The following is a 24,359-nucleotide window of genomic DNA, read 5'->3' on the forward strand; positions in this document are numbered from 1 at the left end:
ACGGCTATCCGCGCTCGACGCCCGGCGTCCCTTCGATCGGGATGCCTGACGTCGGTCTCCCGGCATATGTCTAATGACAGGCGTCGAGATTTTGACGCCTGTCTTTAGACCCTTGCCGGGATTAGACAGTCGGGAAGCCGGTGGTCGGGATTACGTCCGTCGGCTTCCCGACTGCCACCCGGAAACACAGGTAGACTCTGGCTACAACAAGATGGCCACGCCCATGAACTGGAGACTCTGTACAGCTCTAGGGATGCCAGTCAGCATGGAGGAGAGGTCTGCGCCCTGCAGCTGGAGCATTGACATGAAGAAATCCAGTGGCTGCCCAGGCCCACGAAGCGGAGAGCAGAGGTAAGTAATTCTGCTGGCTGGGCTCTACGTTGGGACCTGATATCGGTGTTCCTGACATTATCTAGCATCTTCTAGAAGATAATAGCTAGCAATCTAATTGGTTGCTATGGGCAACAACTCCACTTCTAAAAACCCACACTTTAGTAAATATAACCCTTAGGGCTAAATTTACTAAAGTGAGTGTAACACCCTCTAAGGGATGTTATTTGTAAATACACCCCTCTCAGTGTTAAAGCTTGCTTCCTGTTGTAGATATTACATTCCTGAGACCCTGGGGATCAGTTTTCAGTTAAAGGAGGGGCTGGAGAGATAGACACACAGGGATGGGAAGACTGGGTGTGTAGCAGTCAGATAAGAGAAAGGAGGGGGGAGTAAGAACAAAGGGGATTGAGAAGAAGAATTTGGGAAAGAGCAGACATCTTTGGGAAGAGTCAAAGCTGGAAGCAGAAATGTAGCCCATGTGCTCCCCTGGCAAGGGGAGATTGGCGGGGCCGTGGTGACTGCCACGATGCACATCTAACGCCAAAGGAGAAATAGGTCTGGAGTGAGACCACTGAGATAAAGTCTGTGAGAGACCACAGAGAAAGCTGGAAGGTTGCAGTGTGAGCCGCCCAGTGAAATGTTTAGCACCCATGAGAGGGGTAAGAGACGCAAGTATATGTGTTGAAGTGATGGGGAAGAGGAATTCCCCAGGAGCTTTTACTGTTAAGGTACCAGAGGAGTCCCTTATGCATAAAAGCCCCCCAGCAGCCATTAAAGGGGGGTCACTGTGGTAGCAGTGTGGCTATAGGAGCCCTTCCAGTAAGAGAGGGATGGGCTGCTGCTGAGAGTGTGATAGCTGCAATAGAAAAGTCTATGTATTGCTGTCCCATGTGAAAGAGAAGGGGAGCAGAGAGAGGCAGACTGCGTATGAGACACTCTGTCTCTTTGTCTCTTCTTAGACAATATACAGAGTGCAAAAGAAATTATGTGAGATGTGTGTGAAGCTGTGGAACTACAGGCACCAGCCAGCGAAGGGCCAGGTGGACCTGCATGTATGAAGTGGAGAACTACAGGCACCAGCCAGCAAAGGGCCAGGTTGACCTGTGTGTGCAAAATGCAAAGCATTCATTGTGACTGTGCCTAAAGACTGTGCTGGTGAAGAAGAGTGTGATGTAATGTAACCATATCCATAAGATTGTCCTATACCATCTGACATGCCAAGTATCTGAGCTGGAGGGAGAGGAGAAGCTGCTGTAACCATATTCTTGTCCTTTAAAGTCATGTGCAGGAGGAGAGAAATAAAGTGGTATATTTTTATAAGAGAAGGTCTGGCGCCCAAGTTATTCAAAAGAACTGTTACTGTATGTGTCTATACCTGTATCTATATGTGTGACTATTATAAAGCCTGCTTGGGCAGGGACCCCCTTCTCAGGTATTGCCCACACCCTGGAGAGCTAGCCTGAGGCAATAGGAGGTGTATCACTCCAAATGCACCTATGTACCACACAGCACACTGAAGGTGGGTTACATGAGAGTTTTTAGAAGTGAGTTCTAGAAAAGATGTTGCCCATAGCAACCAATCATATTCTAGCTATTATCTTCTAGAATGTGCTACTTAAATATTAAGTAGAATATGATTGGTTGCTATGGGCAACATCTCTTCTAAAACTCACTTCTAAAAATTCTCACTTTAGTAAATTTACCCCTTAATGTTTTGGCAGTTAGAAGTGGGAATATTACGTCACCTACAATTTATATACACTGGACATCCTTTATTTAATCTTGGAGGCTATGCAGTGTCAGGCATGGTTAGCGTCAGGCATATGGTGGGTACACACTGGGCGATATTACTGAGCGACTGCACGATTACGACATCGTAATCGTGCAATCGCTCAGTAATCGTGCACTAATCGTGCACTTTTATGTCGGAAACGACCAGCGATGCGCACTCCCGCTGGTCGTTTCCGACATTGTCCATCGCCTGAACATGCAGCACAACCTGACGACCTTGTCAGGTTGCTGCATGTCGGGGAATGGGGGAGAGAGCCCGCGCTGAACGATATCGTTAATGATATCGTTCAGCGGCTGTGCTCAATGTCATGAACGACATTGAGCACAGCCTGCCGGGGACACACTACACGATATCGCTCAGGGAGCATATCGTGTAGTGTGTACGCACCAATAGTTAGTGCTTGGATGATAGATCTGGGATTACTCAACTATATGAACATCAGCATTGCATGTGGTTCTGAATCAGGCCCATAGGGTGCATGATTATTAGAGTATAGGAATAGTGGGAACCACTATGTTGTAGAGATCTACAAGACTGTATGCTGAGGTGAGGATGGTGCTTAGGCCTACATGGGGTCATGCTGATGTACGGCCTAGATGGAGGATTCACCAGATTTGTAGACATGTTGGCTGCTGTATTAGTTAAGCCCTCCCCTGGTTTCCTGAGTTCCTGGTAAAAGGTACAGGGAGTGGTGTACTAATGGGGATGGTCCGCACCAGGTACCACTTTGGGAGAGGGTGCCACAGTTCTGCAGCAGTGTGGGTGCAGCCTAGCTGTTACTGATGTTAATAGCAGCTGCTGTGCCCGCTGAACTGTGAAGTCGAATCTGTGTCACTCACAGACAGACTCAGCCTTTCTCAGTCCAGACTCCGGGAGTGGATACAGTAGTGCGAAACTGGGAATCACTCCCACAGAGCTGAGTGACCGCGGCGTTACGTCATGATGTTGACGCCGCAGCTGCTCAGCACTATGGGAGTAACTGAGTGTTGTTTTCTGCATGTACAGTGCCTAGAGCACAGAGCAGCTTCCGAGCATACTTAAATACCTTTATAAATCTCTTCCCGGGAGAAGCCCGGGTAAGAGAAGCAGCAGGGGGCCGTTGGGGGCGGGGCCTAACGATTCACGTCATTAAGCCCCGCCCCCCTCGCGGCAAAACTGCCGCGATTGGGTCAAATTTACATAGGGGGCGGGGCCAAATGCTGTGATTCATGCAGAATCACATCTTAAGCCCTGCCCCCTTCACGGAGACCTGCGATCGCCGCGGGTATTCTCCTCATTCTGCCCACTTCACTAGGAAGTGGGCAGAATGTGGGAGAAATGCTTACCCTTCCGGGGGTGCGGGGGGTTACCCGAAAAATCGGGAGCCTCCCGCGAAAACCGGGAGGGTAGGCATGTATGCTTCCGAGTCCCCTCATCAGCGTCACTTGACATATCATGTCCGTCACACTGATGAGAGGACTTGGGAACATACTTGCCTACTTTTGAAAATGAGTTTCAGGGAGATCATAGTCAGCAGTAGTATGCGTCGCGCGAGGGGGTGTGCCATGCTCCGCCCAAAGAGCATGTCTAGATTCCCCCATGAACGTTTCTATTGCCAATCAGGTTTTTTACACACACATACATATACTCGTACATACACATACATATACACACATACACACAGAGTTCCCCCACCACTGGAGTACAAAAGTATTCTGAGACAGGAAAGGAACTAAAAAATATATAATATACTGATTCATTAAAATAAAAAAATAAAAAACTGAAAAAAACATGTGTAGGTGGGAACATACCATATATGCTAATAGGCTACAAAAGAATTTGAAATCAACCATATTATAGCAAACTTAAGAGAAACTTTAGATAACCTGATAAAAAAAAATAGATTTTACAGCATGCTTTATATGACACCAATAAATCATATCACAAGTCATGTACTGTATGTTCCAACAGCAGCCATCATTTGAGAAATGCAGAGTGTGATAAACCTAACAGGTCCCATGAATGGATATCAGAGAAATAGTATGCTGAGCGTCTTTCTGGTTCCCAGAGTAGGTACAAGCACCAATGTAATGGGCATTCCCTCCTGCTGTGAAGCAGACTATAAGGGAGTTTCTATAAGGGAGTTTCACTGAGCAAGCAGGCCCAGGGCATATGAGCTAGTGGTGCTGGACCTGTGCTACTTTTACACCACAAGGAAGGAACCCTGCTGCTGTAAACATTGTAGCTAATCACCACCCGTCCCCATGACTGCACAATGAGCACAAGGAGGAAGTCACTCACCTCGGAATGCTGCAAAGCTTGGTCATGGGCAGGCAGTGCACTAGTGCTGGGCAGGAAGTTGAAGCTCCCTGGTGGGCAGAGCAGCTGACTACACGGAGCAGCGCTCACACGGGAGGCAGCAGCAGCACCCAGGGGGCGGGTCATTGTGCTACACTGCTGCTGAAAGCAGCCTTGGGATAGGCTGTACATTGCCTTGTTCTCATTGGTCTGTTAATCCGGGGGATTTTTTTAATTTTCCGGGGCAGCGGGAGACTCTACTGGGAACCGGGAGTCTCCTGCAGGATTCGGGAGGGTAGGCAACTATGCTTGGGAACTGATCTGCACTGTACATGCAGAACAGATCCAGGTGAATTCAAGAGTCGGAGCTTGCTACGGGAGGAGAGGACACTGGGGAGGGGGAAGGGGCATATTGGGGTGGACTGAAGCATACTGATGGATGGTGCCAAATGAAAGACCCTCCCTGGGTGTCAAATATGTTAGTTATGCCACTGGGTGCAGAACTGTGTACTGCTTTAGGCCTTGATTGCAGGTGGTGCGCTGGAGCAGGATGGAGGACGCTTAACATCGCTCTACATCAGCAGTCGCCAGTGCAGGAAGCTCCAGCAGATAATTGAGTGGAGCAGCCAATGCCTGTACTTATACATGTTGTTTTACATATGTCAACTTCTCACATCATGTTCCCACCTACATATGATATTCATAACTGTTGCATCATTTTCACCCACCTCACGTGACAATTCAAAGTTGACAAAAAATGTATAAAAGACACTTTTGAGTAATAATAATACTTCTTTGGGGAAAATTAAATTAGCACTGTGGTTTACCTCATAGCTTATTGATTGCGCGGCCCAATTAAATTAGCTACAGGAGCCCAAGCGTGTTCACCAGAGGCAGAATTTTTCCCTGCAGCCTAATTTTATTGTGCGGGGAAACCCATTGCTTCCGCATTTGATGCAGAATCAATGGGTTAGCGCACATTAACCCAGCGTTTACCATACAGGGAAAAGGCTAGTTAATTGAACAGCCGCTCCCAACGCGGTGCGATCATTTAGCTACAGGATATATTTTGCGGCTAATTTAATTCCCCCCTTTATATTGAGTCCCGTGCATCGCACAGAGGGCCTGATTCAGACCCGCTCGCGAGCGCTCGCAAGTGGGTCGATGTTGCCAAAGTGCGCATGCGCATGACGGAGGCAGCTCCGTCGTGCGCATGCGAGAGACCCGAATAACGACGGCCAAGCCGTCGTTATGGGTCTCGCACCAAAGGGGGCGTGCTGTCGATGGTGATTGACAGCACGCCCCCTTTGGTGGGCGTGCCGGGGGCGTGGCTGCCCAGACGGAGGCGTTCCCATGGGACCGCCTAATGTCTGGGGCCGGCCCCACTGACATCACTAGTGATGTCAGTGAGAGTGCTTTTGGCTCTGATAGAGCCAAAAGCACTCCAGGGCTTGCGGCAGCGAGACCCTACCGCAAGGGTCTCATCGCAAGCCCAATGGTCACGATGGTCTTGACCATCGCGACCATCATTTTGGCCGCTCGCTATAGCTGTGGGTGGTCACCCACAGCTATGTCAAAAAAGTAAGAGGGCCGGCCCTTATTCAGAGCCAGGGGCGCCGAGAGGGGGGGGAGCGGGTACAGATTACCCGGGCCCGGGCTTCCTGAGGGGCCCGGTGGGGGCTCGGGTCCGGCGCCACTCCCCTCCCCCTCACAGCAGCCCAGCACACAGCGTGTGCTGAGCTGCAGTGGGAGACACAGCAGTCTCCTATGTCTCCTATGCCTGTGCGGAGGATCGATCACACTGATCGCGCCCCCCCTGGCTTTGCGTCGGGCTGAGGGGGCTCAGAGCGCCCCCCCCTCCCCAGCGCTGCAAATCTTTTTTTTTTCTCGCAAGGGGGCGTGGCCACGCCTCCCGCGATTAGGCCACACCCCCTGTTACCGGGGCCCGCCACGCCTCTTGACGGGCCAGTTCAGAACAAGCGCTCTGTCAGAGCGTCTGGCTCTGAATCAGGGCCAGAGTTTTTAAAAATTTCTGAAGGAACTGTTTACTGTAGTGAATTTTTTCTGGTATATATTTTCTACCAACAAAGTATTTAAGACCACCAGAAACAATATAGTAATTGTGGTAAAGAAACAGTTCACATACTTGAATGTATGTAAATGTCCTGTGCATAACACAGAGAATCACCCTATAGCCCCTTTCTCCAAATAGGACACAAGAACTGTATACTGTATATTTGCAGAGGGTGAAGATCCATTTTTAACCAACCATTTTAGGCCAAATTGGTCAGGCCAGAATGCCACCCCACACTTCAGTGCAATGCACATGAAAAAAAAAGTAATATTAATATTAAATGATAATACAAAAAGCATAAGAATGGTAAGTGAAAAAATGTATTCAGTATCCAAAATATCAGGAACTGTAATGTGTAAATGGGCAACATTGAATATAAGGGACAGCTATTTCCAGGGACTAATCTTTAAAACATGGACTGTCCTTGGAAATTAGAAAAAGCTGGCAGCTATGCTAGGATAAAAGTGAATGTAAGCTTTTACAAGCAGGCCCCTCTACCCTTTTGTGCTTCTCCTTCTCTACTTTCATCTACTTCTTACTCCCCACTAGGGCACCTAACACAAGGTTGCTTTGCTCTGTTGCTTATCAGGGTGTTATGGTCGCTAATGCAGCAATGTATATTATCCATGTCCTTGTCCTGTATTGTATTGCATACCTCCCAACTGTCCCGCTTCCAGCAGGACAGTCCCGTTTTTCTGGGGTGTCCTGCGGTGGGAGGTGGGGGGAGTTGGGAGAGCACAAACCGCTGGTCTGCATAGTGCTGGGCACACCCCCAAAGTGACGAAAACAGGGGAAGCCGCGAGGCTCCGTCCCATTTTCCATACATTTTGCCCCTTTTTCCTTAAGCCATGCCCCCTTTCGGGCCACGCGCCCTGTCCCTCCTACACAACTTTAAATGTTGGGAGGTATGGTATTGTACTGTAAGTCATAGGTCACCTATTTGTTTATGTACTTTGTAAAGAACTGCGGAACAGTTGTGGCGCCATATAAATAAATGATAATAATAATAATAATATGATGACAAATACAATAATAAAGTGTGTACAGTATGGCAAATAAATACTGTGTGTAATGGATGAAAACTGACCCTTCAAATGTGTTACACCAACACAAAACCAATATGACAAAACACAACCAATATACAGGTTGAGTCTCCCATATCCAAAATGCTTGGGACCAGGGGTATTTTGGATATCGGAATATTCTGTTGTTTGGAATACTTGTATACCATAAAGAAATATCTTGGGAATAGGGCCCAAATCTAAGCATTTATGTGTTATATACACCTTATACACAGCCTGCAGGTCATTTTATACAATATTTTTTAATAATTTTGTGTATCAAAAAAAAGTTTGTGTACATACATGAAATTCATCTAGTTTCATATACACCTTATACACACAGCCTGAAGGTTATTTTATACTATATTTTAATAATTTTGTGCTTTAACCAAAGTTTGTGTACATTTAACCATCTGAAAGCAAAGGTTTCACTTTCTCAGTCAAGTTAAAAATATTCCGTATTTCGGAATATTTGGATATGGGAGACTCAACCTGTATACACATGTAACCAGGGAGCCAATACATTATATAGCAAAAAATACTTTCATATACAGTCAGGTGCGTAAATATTGGGACATTGACAGAATTTTCATATTTTGGCCTCTATTCACCACCACAATGGCTTTGAAATGAAACAAACAAGATGTGCTTTAACTGCAGACTTTCAGATTTCATTTGAGGGTAATTACATCCAAATCAGGTGAACGGTGTAGGAATTACATCGGTTTCTATATGTGCCTCACACTTTTTAAGGGGCCAAAAGTAATGGGACAAACTAAACAATCCTAAATCTAACTTTCACTTTTTAATACTTTGTTGCAAATCCTTTGCAGGAAATTACAGCCTGAAGTCTGGAACACATAGACATCACCAGACACTGGGTTTCATCCCTGGTGATGCTCTGCCAGGCCTCTACTGCAAATGTCTTCAGTTCCTGCTTGTTCTTGGGGCATTTTCCCTTCAGTTTTGTCTTCAACAAGTGAAATGCATGCTCAATCGGATTCAGGTCAGGGGATTGACTTGGCCATTGCATAACATTCTACTTTTTAGCCTTAAAAAACTCTTTGGTTGCTTTTGCAGTATGCTTCGGGTCATTGTCCATCTGCACTGTGAAGCGCCGTCCAATGAGTTCTGAAGCATTTGACTGAATATGAGCATATAATATTGCCCGAAACACTTCAGAATTCATTCTGCTGCTTTTGTCAGAGGTCACATCATCAATAAATACAAGGGAACCAGTTCCATTGGCAGCCATACATGCCCACGCCATGACACTACCACCACCATGCTTCACTGATGAGGTGGTATGTTTTGGAGCAGTTCCTTTCCTTCTCCATACTCTTCTCTTCCCATCACTCTAGTACAAGTTGATCTTTGTCTCATCTGTCCATAGGATGTTGTTCCAGAACTGTAATGGCTTCTTTAGATGTTGTTTAGCAAACTCTAATCTGGTCTTCCTGTTTTTGAGGCTCACCAATGGTTTACATCTTGTGGTGAACCCTCTATATTCACTCTTGTGAAGTCTTCTCTTGATTGTTGACTTTGACACATATACACCTACCTCCTGGAGAGTGTTCTTGATTTGGCCAACTGTTGTGAAGGGGTTTTTCTTCACCAGGGAAATAATTCTTCTGTCATCCACCACAGTTGTTTTCCGTGGTCTTCCGGGTCTTTTGGTGTTGCTGAGGTCTCCGGTGCGTTCTTTCTTTTTAAGAATGTTCCAAACAGTTGATTTGGCCACACCTAATGTTTTTGCTATCTCTCTGATGGGTTTGTTTTGATTTTTCAGCCTAATGATGGCTTCCTTCACTGATAGTGACAGCTCTTTGGATCTCATATTGAGAGTCGACAGCAACTGATTCCAAATGCAAATGTCACACCTAGAATCAACTCCAGACCTTTTACCTGCTTTATTGATAATGAAATAACGAGGGAATAGCCCACATCTGTCCATGAAATAGCTTTTGAGTTGATAGTCCCATTACTTTTGGCCCCTTAAAAAGTGGGAGGCACATATTGAAACTGTTGTAATTCCTACACCGTTCACCTGATTTGGATGTAATTACCCTCAAATGAAATCTGAAAGTCTGCAGTTAAAGCACATCTTGTTTGTTTCATTTCAAAGCCATTGTGGTGGTGAATAGAGGCCAAAATATGAAAATTCTGTCAATGTCCCAATATTTATGCACCTGACTGTAGCCCCAGATATCTTACTGTAAGTTCCAAGGCTGCTTTACATCTAGTACACAAATTACAGAAACATGTATTTCTAGCATTATAAGACAAACTAAAAAAAAAAATAACTAAGGCGTCACGGATGATTATTAAAAGGCTATGCTGTTTCTAAGTAATATCCTGGCTTACAGTGGGTATTCGGTTAATTTGCCAGAGACAAATATGGCCGCCGACATGTTACGAGAAATCACGTGACTATCCCTTGTTCCTTCGCAGTGTTTCCGCTGTCCTGTTGCCTGGCAACCCGTGACAGCGGCGGCTTTATTCAAACTGCAGGAGAGTTTTGCTCTGTGTCCGGGACGCCATGAAGCAGCGGGCGGGCAGCGCCAGGGAAGTGCTGAGTGCCCTGTGCCGGGTGCTCTCTGTCTCCGGGTCGTTCTGGGATCCTGAAATTTATCGAAAGTCCAAGTTCAACCGGCCAGAGGCAGTAGGTGCTCCAGTCTATGATTTACTGCCGTTAACCACCGCATCGTAGTTTGGTGTAACTGAGACCACATCGCTCTGGCTGTGGCTGTGGGTGGGCTGTGTGGGAATGTTATGTAGATATTCTATTACATTCTACTGGATGCACCTGCAACTTTATTTGTTTAAAGTTGTCCATGCACAAAGTATCAGATGTGATGGGAACGCCTAACCCCGGGGGAATACATGTTTTCTCAACAGTTCAATATACTGATGGTTAAAACATTTTAACCATGTCTTCATTATAGCTTTAAATATGGTCATGAAGAATCATGTTTAAAGTTACACTACTGACACGGTTAAAATGATCTAACTAATGTTTACAACCGTGTCAGCATTAAGCAGTCAAAAATTCACAATGGTTGTGTAAAAACTTTCCCAGCGCTAATGACAGCGAGATGTAAATAGAATTACCCAAATTTATAGGATAAATTGAACATAGCAGAATAGTAATAAAAAATTGAAACCGGATAGAGGTAAAAAATTATTACCGTATTTATTTCAACACTCAAATGATGAAATGGTTTAAAACATGAATAAATAATAAAAAAAAAATTCAGAACATAAAACTGGATAAGTCCTGTAAACATACCATCATCCTCGGTGGCCATTTTCTCCATGGAAGTGTCAAACGCTGATACAGGTGGCATAGTGGTCCGGGTCCCCCCGCATACCTCCCCTCCTAATAAGGTCAGAGTATGCAACTCTGTTTCCTACCAGGTTCTGTGTCTGAGTAGTTGATCACAGTGCTGATAGTGCAGGGATTTATTTCTACATTGTATGTGACTTAATGCTAGCGCTGTCTGCCTGTACTTCACTTCTGACTGTCAGCCATTTTACTATCCCTGTTCTTCTGCTAAAGCTCTTGCGGTGCGGGTTGCAGGGTGCTTATTGCCTCACAGTAAAACTTATTTGTCTGTGAGGGGAGTCACGTACACTCCGTTACACTCATCATGTCTGAGAGTGAACGTGATTTTCCTCTCCAGCTAAAGTGTACCACATGTAATGTACCAGTAGCGGAGGGTGACGGAAACACGGAAGGTTTATGTAGGGCGTGTTATCTAATGTCACGCCCGATTTTTGTCAATGCGCCTGTACAGGAACCGCCCTGGGCTTGTTTTGCTAAGGCACTTACAACCCTTGTGGGCCAGCTGACGACGCCCCATGCGTTTCCCCAAATGGGGTTATCACAGCAGTCGGTAGTGTCATCACCCATGCAGGGCTTCCCCAGGCAGCTGATGGTACCCCAGTGTCTCCCGCTTTCACCCCCCAGGTCTCGCAGGAGCCTGCGTGGGTGAATTCGCTGTCCAATACGGTACAGCACCTGATGGACGTTTTGCAGGGGGAGTCATCATTGCGGCCTTTAGTGTCTCAGACGGCTCAGTATGATGAGGATGACATGACATCTGATAATTGGGAGTTTTTTGACTTTTCAGACTAGGAGCCCCCCCGTACTAAGAAGGCGGAGTCTAAGTCTAAAATATATATACCATTATACGGGCAGTCCATGCGGCCTTGGTTATTGAGGATGACGATCCGCCCCATGGCCAAATCCAAATATGCCTTCTTTAAGGATATTAAACGTGATGCCACTGTATTTCCTCTATCGGGCCAGTTAGTGGATCATTTAGAGGAGGCGTGGAAAAACCCAGGTAAGTGGTAATATCCTCAAAAACGCTTGGCCTTTGCATACCCCTTTGCAGACAATTATTTTCCAAATGGGAAACCCCTCCTCAAGTGGATTCTCATGTCGCATGCCTAGTGTGGAGTGCTACATTGCCCATGCCCTCCATTACCTCCTTTAAAGGATGCTACGGATCGCAAGGTTGAAATATGCCTGAAATCCGTTTATTCCCTTGCGGGGAGGGGGTGGCGTCCAGGCCGGTTATGGCCGTGTGCTGGGTGGCCAGAGCCATGGAGCACTGGGCTGATAGCTTGGAGATGTCTCTAGACACTGACTCGTCACCTGAGCACGTTAAGTTAGTGGGTAATCCCCAGAGACTCAACCACGTACATTAATGAGGCAGCCTTGGATATAGGGCTCCTCATTTCCAGAATCTCCTCAGCAGCAGTGGCGACTCACCGCACCCTATGGTTGCGCTCTTGGAAAGCGGACGCAGATTCCAAAATGGGATTGGAATGCTTGCCCTTTAATGGACAGGTCCTGTTTGGCCCTGATCTGCACAAAATTGTGGTCACTCTGGCAGCAGCTAAGTCTGCACGTCTGCCATCGGCTACAGTCCCATCAGGGTCTGGTACTTCGTCCTTTCGGCCCGATTGGGCCCAGGGTAAGTCCAAAGTGCAGTCCTTTCCTAGGCAGGCAGGGGCCAAGAAATCTGCCAAGCCAAAGAAGTAGGCTTGGAGTACAAGACGTCCTACTCCCAAGTCGGACGATAAGCCTTCAGCCTGACGGGACAGGCCTCCCCTTGGGGGACCCCAAAGTGGGAGGCCGGCTTCTTCAGTTCACCCAGTGCTGGTGTCTCACAACCGTGGACACTTGGGTAAGAGAAGTGGTCTCTCAGGGGTACGCCCTCTCCATCCGACGGAGGCCTCCTAGCAGGTTTTTCACCACGGGCCTTCAGTCGGAACAAGACAAGGCCCGGGAATTCCGGAAGGTGATCCACTTATAGTGCCGGTCCCGTTGTCCCAGAGAGGATCGGGGTATTACTCCAATCTCTTTCTGGTACAGAAGCCCTATGGGTCTTACAGGCTCAACCTCAAATCACTCAACAAATTCTTGAGGGTTCCTCTGTTCAGGATGGAGAACCTGCGTTCCATCATTTTGGCGATGGAGCCTGGGGATATTATGGTGTCGCAAGATATTCAGGATGCCTACCTGCATATCCCCATTGTCTCAGCACACCAGAGTTTCCTCAGGTTTGCAGTAGTCGACCAACACTTCCAATTTCAGGCACTGCCCTTTGGTCTGGTCACGGCGCCTCCAGTGTTTACCAAAGTTATGGCAGCCCACCTGCAATGCAGGGGGTCAGCTTGTTGCCCTATCTGGACGACCTCCTGTTGTTGGCAAGATCTTCAGAGATCCTTCAGCACCATCTGCAACTGACAGTCTCTGTGTTGCAGGCGCACGGCTGGCTGATAAACTGGAAGAAGTATTCCCTGGTTCCATCACAGAGGATGTTCCATCTAGGAGCCCTGTTGGACCCCCAACATCAGAGGATCTTTGTGACGGAGGAAAAGATCTCTGCATTGCAGGCAAAAGTACGCAGTTGCCTGCAGAGTCGCCGGGTGTCTATTCACTTGGCGATGAGGTTACTGGGGTCCATGGTGTCGATGTTCAACATGGTGGAGTTTGCCCAGTTTCACACCAGACCTCTGCAGAATTTGATCCTCTCCAGATGGAATGGGTTGCCCCAACGGATAAAGACACAGACAATGGTGCTTTCTCCGGAGGTACGTCTGTCTCTAGCCTGGTGGCTGCAGACTACTCAGCTGAACAGGGGGCGCCCATTTTGGATTGCGGACTGGGTCCTTCTGACGACGGACGCCAGTCTCCGAGGTTGGGGAGCAGTGACGGGTCCACTCTTCTTCCAGGGAAGGTGAACGCCAGCAGAATCTGCGCTTCCAATAAACATCTTGGAACGAAGGGCAGTATTCAAAGCTCTCCAACAAGCAAGACATGTCCTCAACGGAAAACCTGTGTAGGTGAACTACGGTGGCTTACATAAACCGCCAAGGAGGAACCCGCAGTCAGGCGGCCCTGATAGAGGTGTCCCGCAGTCTAGCGTGGGCGGAAGGCAATCTCCCTGCCATCTCGGCAGTGTTTATACCAGGAGTCCTCAACTGGGGAGCAGACTCTCAGCCGTCAAGACGTGCATCCAGGAGAGTGGTCTCTTCACCAGGAGGTGTTTCAGCTACTGGTGAACAAGTGGGGCCTTCCAGGGATAGACCTCATGGCCTCCCGACACAAAACAATCTTCCTGTGTACGAGTCAAGAGCAAGAGACACAGAGGCACTTCTGGTAGACGCTCTGTCAATCCGGTGGACCTTCCAGTTTGCGTACCTCTTCCCTTCGTTCTCCCTTCTTCCACGAGTGATTTGCAAATTCAAGCAAGAAGGCGGCACGCTCCTGCTGATAGCTCCAGCGTGGCCCAGACGGCACTGGTACTCAGATCTCTGGAGTCTATGCATAGACGCTCCAATGCTGTTGCCTCTACGTCTGGACCTGTTGTCTCGGGGTCCTTGCCATCACCCGGACCTGAGTCGTCTGTCTTTGACGGCGTGGCTGTTAAGACTGCCCTCTTGAGGTCCAGGCATTTTTCCAGCTCTTAATACCATGCTCAGAGCACGGAAGCCGGCTTCTGCAAGAATTTACCACCGAGTGTGGCATACTGTCTTTGAATGGTGTCGCCCTAGAGGCTATGATCCTTAGGTTTTTAGGATATCCAGGGTTTTGGCTTTCCTACAGGCGGGCTTAGATCACGGTCTTCGCCTTGCTTTCCTGAAGGTGCAGGTTTCTGCCCTCTCAGTGTGGTTTCAGCATAGGATTGCTACACTTCCTGATGTCCACACCTTTATGCAAGGTGTACTTCGCATACAGCCTCCCTTTGTTCCACCTGTGGCTCCTTGGGACTTGGCTGTGGTCCTGAGGGCTCTCCAAGGACCGCCATTTGAACTACTGGGCTCAGTGGATTTAAAATGGCTTACAGCTAAAACTGTGTTTCGTCTGGCCATTGCTTCCGCCAGAAGGGTGTCAGATTTGGGGGCTCTCTCATATCGCCCTCCCTTTCTGATTTTCCATAGGGACAGGGCAGTGCTTCACACTCGCCCTGGGTTCCTACGTAAGGTGGTGTCTAGTTTCCACATCAATGAGGAAATCATAGTACCGGCCTTTAATTTCCCAGACCTCTCTGCTGGTGAGGCCTCCTTGGATGTGGTACGGGCTTTACGGATTTATGTTGACCGTACCAGTTCATTTAGGATATCAGACACTCTTTGTCCTCTATGGTTTCCATAAGAAGGGTTGGCCTGCCACTAAGCAAACTTTGGCAGGATGGATTCGCATGGCCATTTCTGAGGCTTACATTCATGAGGGCCTTTCTGTACCATCCTCTCTTAAAGCTCATTCTACTCGGTCTAAAGTCCTTCGTGGGCAGCTCGCCGTGGTGCCTCTGCAGTTCAGCTTTGCAAGGCAGCCACCTGGTTTTCTGTCCATACCTTTTGTGAGGTATTATGCGTTTGATACCTTCGCCTTTCAGGATGCTTCCTTCGGGCGGCGGATTCTCCTTCCAGCGCAGGAGCGTCCCCACCCTTAAAGGATACTGCTTTGGGACATCCCCAAGGTATCCCGTGGATACCCTATGGAACCTGAAGTAGAAAATAAGAGATCTGGTAAGAACTTACCCTTGTTATCTCTATTTCTACGAAGTCCATAGGGTTCCACAGGACTCCCGCCCTGTCGCACCTGTACTGCAGATGGGCTTTGATCTGGTCACCGGTTTTTCAGTCTCCTGGTGAGAATGTGATGCTTGTGTGTTCCAGACTTTCTTCTCTCTTTGTTCTTCTCCTATGGCTTGTTACGAAACTGATTGCCATGGCTGGGGGCGGGGTATAGGAGAGGGACCCCAGTGCATTCTGGGAGGCTGAAAATTAACTCTGTGGTGCCCGATGCCTGACGTCATCACCAATACCCCAAGGTATCCTGTGGAATCCTATGGATTTCGTAGAAATAGAGATAACAAGGGTAAGTTCTTACCATATCTCATATTTTTTTTATTCACGGGATTTAGTTGTGACCAATGATAATGATACCAAATACCTGCGGCATGTTTTGTTTAGTATCACTGTGATACTTATAACCCTTTTCCATCAAATTCCCGGGTCTGACTCAGGATTTGGAACACTGTTCCAACCCGGGTAAGATTCAGGATTTACCCCGTTCCCACTGTGGTGCCGACACGGGTCGGATGGCCTGGGTTATCTGTTTACACTGAGCGTGACCCGGGTTTTTCCCATGTAAAACTCTGCTTGAGACCCGGGAAGAAATGCTGAGTCAATCGACCCTGGATTTTTTCCTAGGAGCCTTTTTTTTTACTGAGCTTCAACCCGGGTTGACACAGCAATAACCTGGGTTTTTGCGGCAGTGGAAAAGGGGTATTACAGATATACCACCCAGTATGTAATATATCTTACTTGTCCAGTGAGGTCCAGCTTGCGTGTCTCTCCATAAATACACAGAGCTCCATCCAACCAAGAATCAGCCCCTATATCTGTAAGCTTAAGATGTGTTGCTTTTTTATTTTATACATTAAAAAACATTAGGGCACAAGTCTGCTTCATGGTGGTACTCTAAGGGGTCAATTCAATTAGATGCGAGTTTGGGAAAGTGAACTTGTGTATACCTGTGAAATGCAAGATTCACATTAAAGTGGTGATTTGATGGACTAGCGGCGAGGTCATGTAATTGTTCTACAAAAACAACCTGGGTGAAGTACAGGAAAGTTTATGAAATCATCCTGGACCCCAAAAAAGTGGCAATGAGATAGTAGGACCGTACAGAAGGCTGTTAGGAGCTATATGGAAAATACTGGAGGCTCTTAAAAGGTGTCAAATGGCTGATTTTCTGCACTTTTATTAATGGTGAAACAATGACAGCCAGCAAATGAGTCTTTCCAGTATTTTGGGGTACAGAAAAATGTCTTTAACGTTTGTAAAAAGTTGGAAAAAACACTTTTTTAGCAGGTACAATACACATTCAAAATACCCTTCTCACCAGTACAACACCTCACCATGCATGTCCCACATCATATAACCTATTATTGAGCAAATCATCCGAAAAATGATATCCTTTGGGCAAATTATACTATTTAAATCCTTGCAAGTGCCTTAATATTTATTGGGAGGGGTGTACCAGAGATTCTGCACTGTGGACCTCATTCAGAGATGTACTTAAACCCAAGCCGCACTGCACATGTGCAGGTCTGAGGCTGTGATGTTGCTCGCAGTGCCCCAAATGTCACAGCATGACTGACATGCTGCAGGCGTTTGGGGGCGGCGACATGGAGCATTCCAGAAAACAGCGGCGTTGGCTTCACTGTCCCCGGCAGTGTGATTTTCCCAGACATTCTGCATAACCTGAGGGTTACCCAGATGTCCCATGGTCACGTAGTTGATGCGATGGCTGTGTCTTGTAACTGCAAATTTATATTAAATAATAAATCGCTGAGTATAAGAATGGATAGTGGAAACAACATTCAGTATATAACATATCAGGATCTGTGCTGTGCAGCTGATCAATATTGAAATATCCAGGGACAAATCTTTACAACCTGGGACTGTCCTTGGAAATTAGAAACAGTTGGCAGCTATCATAGGGTGCCCATACACGGAACGATTTTTTACCCGATATGGACAGTTTCGACTGTTTGGACAGACCAATCGTATGAAAATAGGTGTTTATTGTGTGTTCTGCGACCCCGATGCGCGTCCTCACCGTCCTCTAGTTGGATCGCAGATCAGATGGTTTTGCAGAGAGATCTACGATCTTTTGTGTACAAAGTGATACACTTCTATGCATCTTATCCTATGATCGTAACGATCAATCGTACACCATTTGCCCACATCTTATGAAGAATTTCAAGGGCAATCGTACAACACATCTTACCAACTTTGAATCGCACCGTGTATGGGGGCCATTAGAATAAAGATTTATATGATGTAAAGATTTCATTTGTACAGTATGGTAACCTTTTTTTTTTTTTTCAAATCAATGGTTGCACTAGAGTTTGTCAGTCTCCACTATTACATCCACTAATAGAAAAGGTAACACTGATATACACTTTTACATTGATGTAGTAGGTGCAGAGTCAACTCTCCTAGAGCTGCACCTCCCTGGGCTGCAATCTGGATATTGCAGCATAATGTTTTGTAAAGCACCGTACAGTACAAATTGAATACTCTGCGCAAGAGGAGGGTGTTGGGCATCAAAGAAACAAAAGTTTAGCCCGCTGGTATCCTCTCCTGAATACTGAGGATGCATTACCTGTTATGGATGTCTTCAAGTTGTATGCCTTGACAGTTCTTAAATGTTGCCAGATGGAGTCTGTGCCATACTGGGTATCTTAATGTATCTATTATAAGAACTACAGCTTCCCATAGTCCCCAGAGCCAGGTTACAGGGGGAGATGGAAAAGGCATGTTCAAATAAAGGTAATTCATGCCGCGATCCCGCTATTTGGGTTTTCCCAATGTTTTTATGCCCAAGTGTATTTATTACTATGTACACCATATGATTTCACTGTTTTGCATTAAAACTGCATAGGGCGTGTTGAATCGTGCAACTGAACCTTTAGTACATTCCTGCCTATAAACCTCTAAGATTCACCTGCCTAGAACCTCTAAGACCAAACCTGCCTATACCTCCTAAAACCATAAGGTGTCGCTAATTAGCGCTATGTTTTAAATATACCATTAATAAGACTCTAAGACAGTGGAATAGCGGTCCAACGCGCTAAAGATTATTATTCAGGTAAAAGTACAGATGTTACCACGCTATGATCTAACAATGAGCGCAAACTAAATTGCACAAACATTTAGGTCATAAGGTACAGTCAATACATACGCGTGCGCTCTGGGACCAGATACCGGCATCAGTAATGAAACCTTCGTCGAAACAGCATAACAGGACCACCGCAGACTGGCATCTCGTTTCAGAGCACTCACATATATACCCGTACTGGGATAAGCAATACAATAGACTACGTTGGCAGGTTCTCATTGGTTCCTCTTCTTGCTTCTTCCGTTACGGTACAATTCATAGGTCAGTGCAAAGACTCAAACCAGCCTCTAACAGCCTGATTGTGTCCACTTTCCCGCTGCATAATAAATCTAGTCTAAACTATGGCATACAACATTTCAAGGAGTTATTCTCTCTATCATTCATATTTCATAGCCGCATGTTCTGATCTCCTCACCGATGCCACCGGAACGCTGTGGGAAAAGAGTAGATCAGTACGGCACCAATCACGGTCCATTTGCCATTTACTAAACCATAGTTACAGAAAACATTCATTTCTTCATATGCTGACATTGCGATTAAACCAAATAATAATCATTCCTTTCGTGCTGCGGGACCATTGCTTTTAAATGTGTATGCGGGGAGAAATTACATTAAATTGTGTTGTGCGTTTGAGGGTCTGTGGGGCACTTAGCGACCAGCACTAAGTTGGAAAGGCTTCTGTGTATGTGTGTGAGCATGCCAGTATGGGTTTGGGAAAGATCACTAAAAAGCTGGCTGTGCGTCTAAATAGCTATTTTGCGTTGTCCTATGTTTAACATGAAGTGCAGGGAAAACACCACTAATTTGCTACTTTTTTCTACATCGCGTATGTGTTAATGTGAATGCCGGGGGAAAACACCACTACTTTGCTACTGCTCAAATATGTTTGTGGTGATTTTAATGTGTTGCAAAGTTATTTTATGTCTGCTAAACACCGTCGGTAGGTGTTTGGGGAAGATTGTGAAAAAGCTGTTCGTGCTACTTTTTAGCAACTTTGCGTTGTGAGTAGCAAAATTGCTACTTTTAGCAATTTTGCCCTGTGGATTGTGTACTATGTATTTTTGACAAAATGGCGCTTGTGTAAGCTTTCTTTTCTAAAATGGAGTCTTGCTGCCATTCACAAGATGGTGTCTTGAGGCCAGTCGCAAAATGGCGTCGTCGCGATTACATTTTAAACTGAACTTGTCTCAGCCAATTATTCAGCTTCGACAGGCGTGAGAAAGAGCTACAGCCACACAGGAAAGGACCCTTCAAGAAGGATACAGCCTGTTCCACAGTAGCAATAAGCTCTGTGTCATGTCACTGCCGATAGCTTCCTAGATGTGCAGCTGATCTGTAAAGGATCTGTATATGAATAAAAGATGATGATAATAATCTATACTCTGTATTACAGGGGTTAAACACCTGTAACAGTGCCTTCCTAATACTATTCCCCAGTGACCAGGCTTTTCTTTAGAAGCGCCATTATGTGAGGTTTGTATACTCGGACATAGTGGAGCCACTGCTGGTAGAGTTCCCGAAGGACATCAGCTCCTGACAATTAATCTAACCACAGTAGATAACAGCTGCCAATGAGGTTGGGACTGCACCAGAACTGTTGCCAGGGAACCAGCTCACTCTGTCACTTTGCAGTCTACAAGGACTGGCTGTACCTGGCGTTGAAGGTTTGATGACCTGGTGGTGAAGGGGTTATAGAGTGTGTGTGTGTGTGTGTGTGTGTGTGTGTGTGTGTCGGGGTTCTGCAGCTGCTGCTGTAACTATGCATGTCTAAGTGGTGATGGCTTTGTGAATAAATACTTAATCATGTACAGTAAATGTGAGTGCTGGTCTTTATCTGCTTTTTTATCTGATGGAAAAAGTGAGTGTGCATTTGAATAAGACTTTGGACTCTGCACCCTTGGACTGAACACTGAGTGCTGTCCCTTACCCCATCTGTAATATAATATAGTGTTCCCGCTAGGCCTTCAATATGTCACACTTGGGGGCATGCCCAGCACTTACGGAGGTGCTGGCTCTCCCCCAAGCTCTCTCCTAATGGTGAATAGATGCCACGAGCATGCGCACAGTGTCTATTCACCCGGCAGTGATTGGTCACCTTAACTTTTACCACCCGTGAGACACTGCAGTGGGGAAGGCTCAGGGCAGGCTGTTGTGCTGCCCATTATTTTAATAATAGTGAGGCTAAGTGTTATTAAACACTCCCAACATAAAAAACAGATGACAGAGCACAAGTTACAGTGTTAGTAAATACCGATGCTCTTATACGAGATTGTGGAAACCACTGGTTCTGTGCAGGCTAAATAGCCTCTGGAGGCTCTGTGGCAGGAAGAACTTGGGTAAAGAGCGTATAGCTTGCTCATATGGGAGCAGTTCCATAAATTGCTCGCCTGTGACTGAGGAGTCAATTTATGAAACGATGAAAACCCCTTTTTTTTTCCAAATGGATTGTCACTGCTTCCTCATATTCATCAAGAGGGCTACCTCAGAGAATCGCAGATCCTTCTCATGTCGCCCTTAGCCACAGACCCTATAACCCGCTATGGGGACTGCAAAGAGACTTAATTTAACAAGCACTGAAAAGTTGAGCTATTCATCACAAGGTAACGCCACCTTGATATTCCATTACCTTCTACCCCTGCCTTCTATGCTGGATAATATGACTGCTGACGGTCAGAGGGAAAAGGCCTTGTCAGCCCGGATCAAGCCGGCAGTGGATAACCCCCGGTTTGGCTACTAGGAGACTTAATACTCGACCTGTATGCATGTATTGTTGCAAGAACTGCAGTGTGATTAAGGTAATCTTTGCTTATAAGTGTTATATCACGTTTTATATTGTTGTAGTTATAAACTTAAGTATTCTTTATATTTGCCTTGCTGCTGCAAAATGTGTCCATACTTTTACAGTACATGGTAATTAGCTGACAGTAGCCTGGTAAGTGCCGATTTGTGTGGGAGACCTTCCCGGTTAACCCTGGGTACACTCTCCGTCACTTGACTATTGGTGCCCAACATTGTGACACAGGGTAGTTTCAGAATTTGTAAAATGGGCTGAAACCACTGGGTTGCACTCCTATGTATGTCTAATGTCTTAATATAAATGATTAAGTTTTATGACCAGTAAAAGTTTGTCCCAATAGGTTACATATCTCAGGTCTATTAGTGTAATCTTCCACAGTTCATCCACCACATCCCAGTACAGCTGTCTACTGCCAATGTCCATGTGTTGGTATTGGAAAAATATCATTGCTTGTCTGAAAGAAAAGCTGGTTAGGCCGGAGTGGGCAATCTATCTTTGGGGGCGACTCAATTAAGCGCGCTCTTGATAGCGCCGGGAAGGAGTTCCTGGAGCTATTCAATTCAGCATGCTGTTAGCCCGACTAAAGGATTTCTCTGCGAGCAGAAATCTGACTAATGTGCCAGCCACGAGGCTCTTTGGCGGCTTAGCGCTGCACTAACCGTCTCGTGGCCAGCACTTTAGTCGGAAAATGCCGGTTCTCACTCATTCTCTTAATTTGTTCTCACTCATTCCCTAGATTGTAAGCTCCTAGGAGCAGGGTCCTCCTCCCCACTGTCTCACAGCCTTCTTCTCTAGCACTTCTATGACAGCCTTCACCTTCCTAGCTGTATTGTGTATGGAGAATTGTGTTGCTAATTGTTACTTGTGCTCTCTTTATAAGTTGGTTACTGTATTGTACTGTAATGTTCTGTGTACCCTTTACTGTATGTACGGCGCTGCGGACCTCTTGTGGCGCCCTATAAATAACATGTAATAATAATAATTTTAAGTTGTTATAGTCTGACTAAACAGCACAGTGAATTGAAAAGCTCTGGGACCAAGGCCCTGATTCAGAGCCGGACGCTCTGACAGAGCTCTCGCTCTGAATCAGGGCCGTCCCTCTGAATTTAAGAGCAGCCTCCTGGCCGCTCGCATTGCTGTGGGTAACCACCCACAGCTATAGCGAGCGGCCAAAATGATGGTCAAGACCATCGCGACCATTGGGCTTGCGACGAGACCCTTGCGGTAGGGTCTCGTTGCCGCAAGCCCTGGAGTGCTTTTGGCTCTATCAGAGCCAAAAGCACTCCCACTGACATCACTAGTGATGTCAGTGGGGCCGGCCCCAGAAGGTAGGCGTTCGCATGGGAACGCCTCCGTCTGGGCAGCCACGCCCCCGGCACGCCCACCAAAGGGGGCGTGCTGTCACTCACCATCGACAGCACGCCCCCTTTGGTGCGAGACACATAGCGACGGCTTGGCCGTTGTTATTCTGGTCTCGCGCATGCGCACGACGGAGCCGCGCTCACGAGCGGGTCTGAATCAGGCCCCAAGTTCCCAGTGCTATTCACCTCACATTTAATTGAATTGCCATCTGTCTATCTCAGAAGTATTCAACACCCCAAAAACACCAATCAACACATATCTGTATTATAAATGACACTTGCACAGATTGTTCCAGACAGTATTTATATTGCGAAACAGAAGGCTTTTCAAGTAAATGTTCAAACTCTTAATTCATTATTTGCAGATTTTGTTTACAAAAAAACAAAAACCTGAAATGTTGCTTGCATAAATATTCAACCCCTGCAGGCTAATAATTGGTGGCACCACCTTTTACTGCAATAACAGCATGGGGTAAATTTCTCCCAGATTTGGTAGGGACTTTTTGCCCATTAATTGAATATTTGCCCCAGGTTGTTAAGGATGGCTGGATGACATTTACGGACTGCAATTTTCAAATAGTGTCACAGATTCTCAGCTGGATTGAGACCTAGACACTGACTTGGTCATTATATAGAATTCTCCTGTTTGTTCAGCTACGTCAGAATTGCTTTGGCCTCATGCTTGGGATCATTGTCCTGCTGAAAAGGGGGAACTTTTTTCTTTCTAGGAAAATGTTACTGTCTTAAAATGGCTCCAAGAGCTGTTGCTTTTGCTGATATCTGTGTGTCTTGATGTACCACATTGGTGAGTGCCCTCTATTCTAGGACATTTATATTTGTATATAATATTTTTTTCTTTCTTAGACCCTCGACTTTTGGAAACTACTGTACTGCTTTTTAAAGCAAATCTATCCAGGCGAAGAACATTTATCAACTTCAGCTCCTGATAACAATATAACTGGTATGTTTTACCCCCTGAATTATAATTTGTTTGTAATTACAGATGTCTTCATACACCTATCCTCAATACACCATACGGCGCGAGATAGCCGCCAGGTCTTGTGCAAGTAGGCTTGCTCCGAGCGTCTTTTGCCCCAAAAATAAAGGAAAAGTAGAAAATTAAAACAGTAGCTGTACTGTTTCTACTGTAGTACAGATGTGTCCTCATATATACTATTACTGCAGTCGCACCAAACAGATCTTCTCTGCACGCAGGTCCCGTCTTTTTCTCCCAAAAATGTGTCTTGGTCGCAAACAAATGCAACAAGCCGCCTCACACGACTGCATAGATTAATTTGATAAGTGATCCAAAATGCATTGAGCAGAGGTAAAGTTGCTTGTACAGTTGTCCCTGATGCTGAGGTGTGGCAGCCTGCCCATTGAAAGGAGCAAAGTACAATGTCCTCATTGAAATATCCTTTTCTGTCAGCAGACAGAAGGAGGCCATCTTGC

The 24,359-nt window shown here is 46.2% G+C and overlaps 1 protein-coding gene across 1 annotated transcript in view; it reads left to right on the forward strand.

The window, feature by feature from the left end:
- The first annotated feature begins 211 nt into the window (after positions 1–211).
- The window catches only part of LOC148517063 (tubulin epsilon and delta complex protein 1-like), a 93,696-nt gene continuing 69,548 nt past the window's right edge, over positions 212–24,359 (forward strand). The window contains exons 1-3 of the mRNA XM_088479168.1: positions 212–351; positions 10,049–10,199; positions 23,772–23,868. Coding sequence (XP_088335294.1) covers positions 212–351; positions 10,049–10,199; positions 23,772–23,868 — 388 coding nt within the window. The remainder of the gene's footprint in view (positions 352–10,048; positions 10,200–23,771; positions 23,869–24,359) is intronic.

This window comes from Taudactylus pleione, unplaced genomic scaffold (genome assembly GCF_031769625.1).
Source record: "Taudactylus pleione unplaced genomic scaffold, aTauple2 ptg000227l, whole genome shotgun sequence".
Lineage (NCBI taxonomy): Eukaryota > Metazoa > Chordata > Amphibia > Anura > Myobatrachidae > Taudactylus > Taudactylus pleione.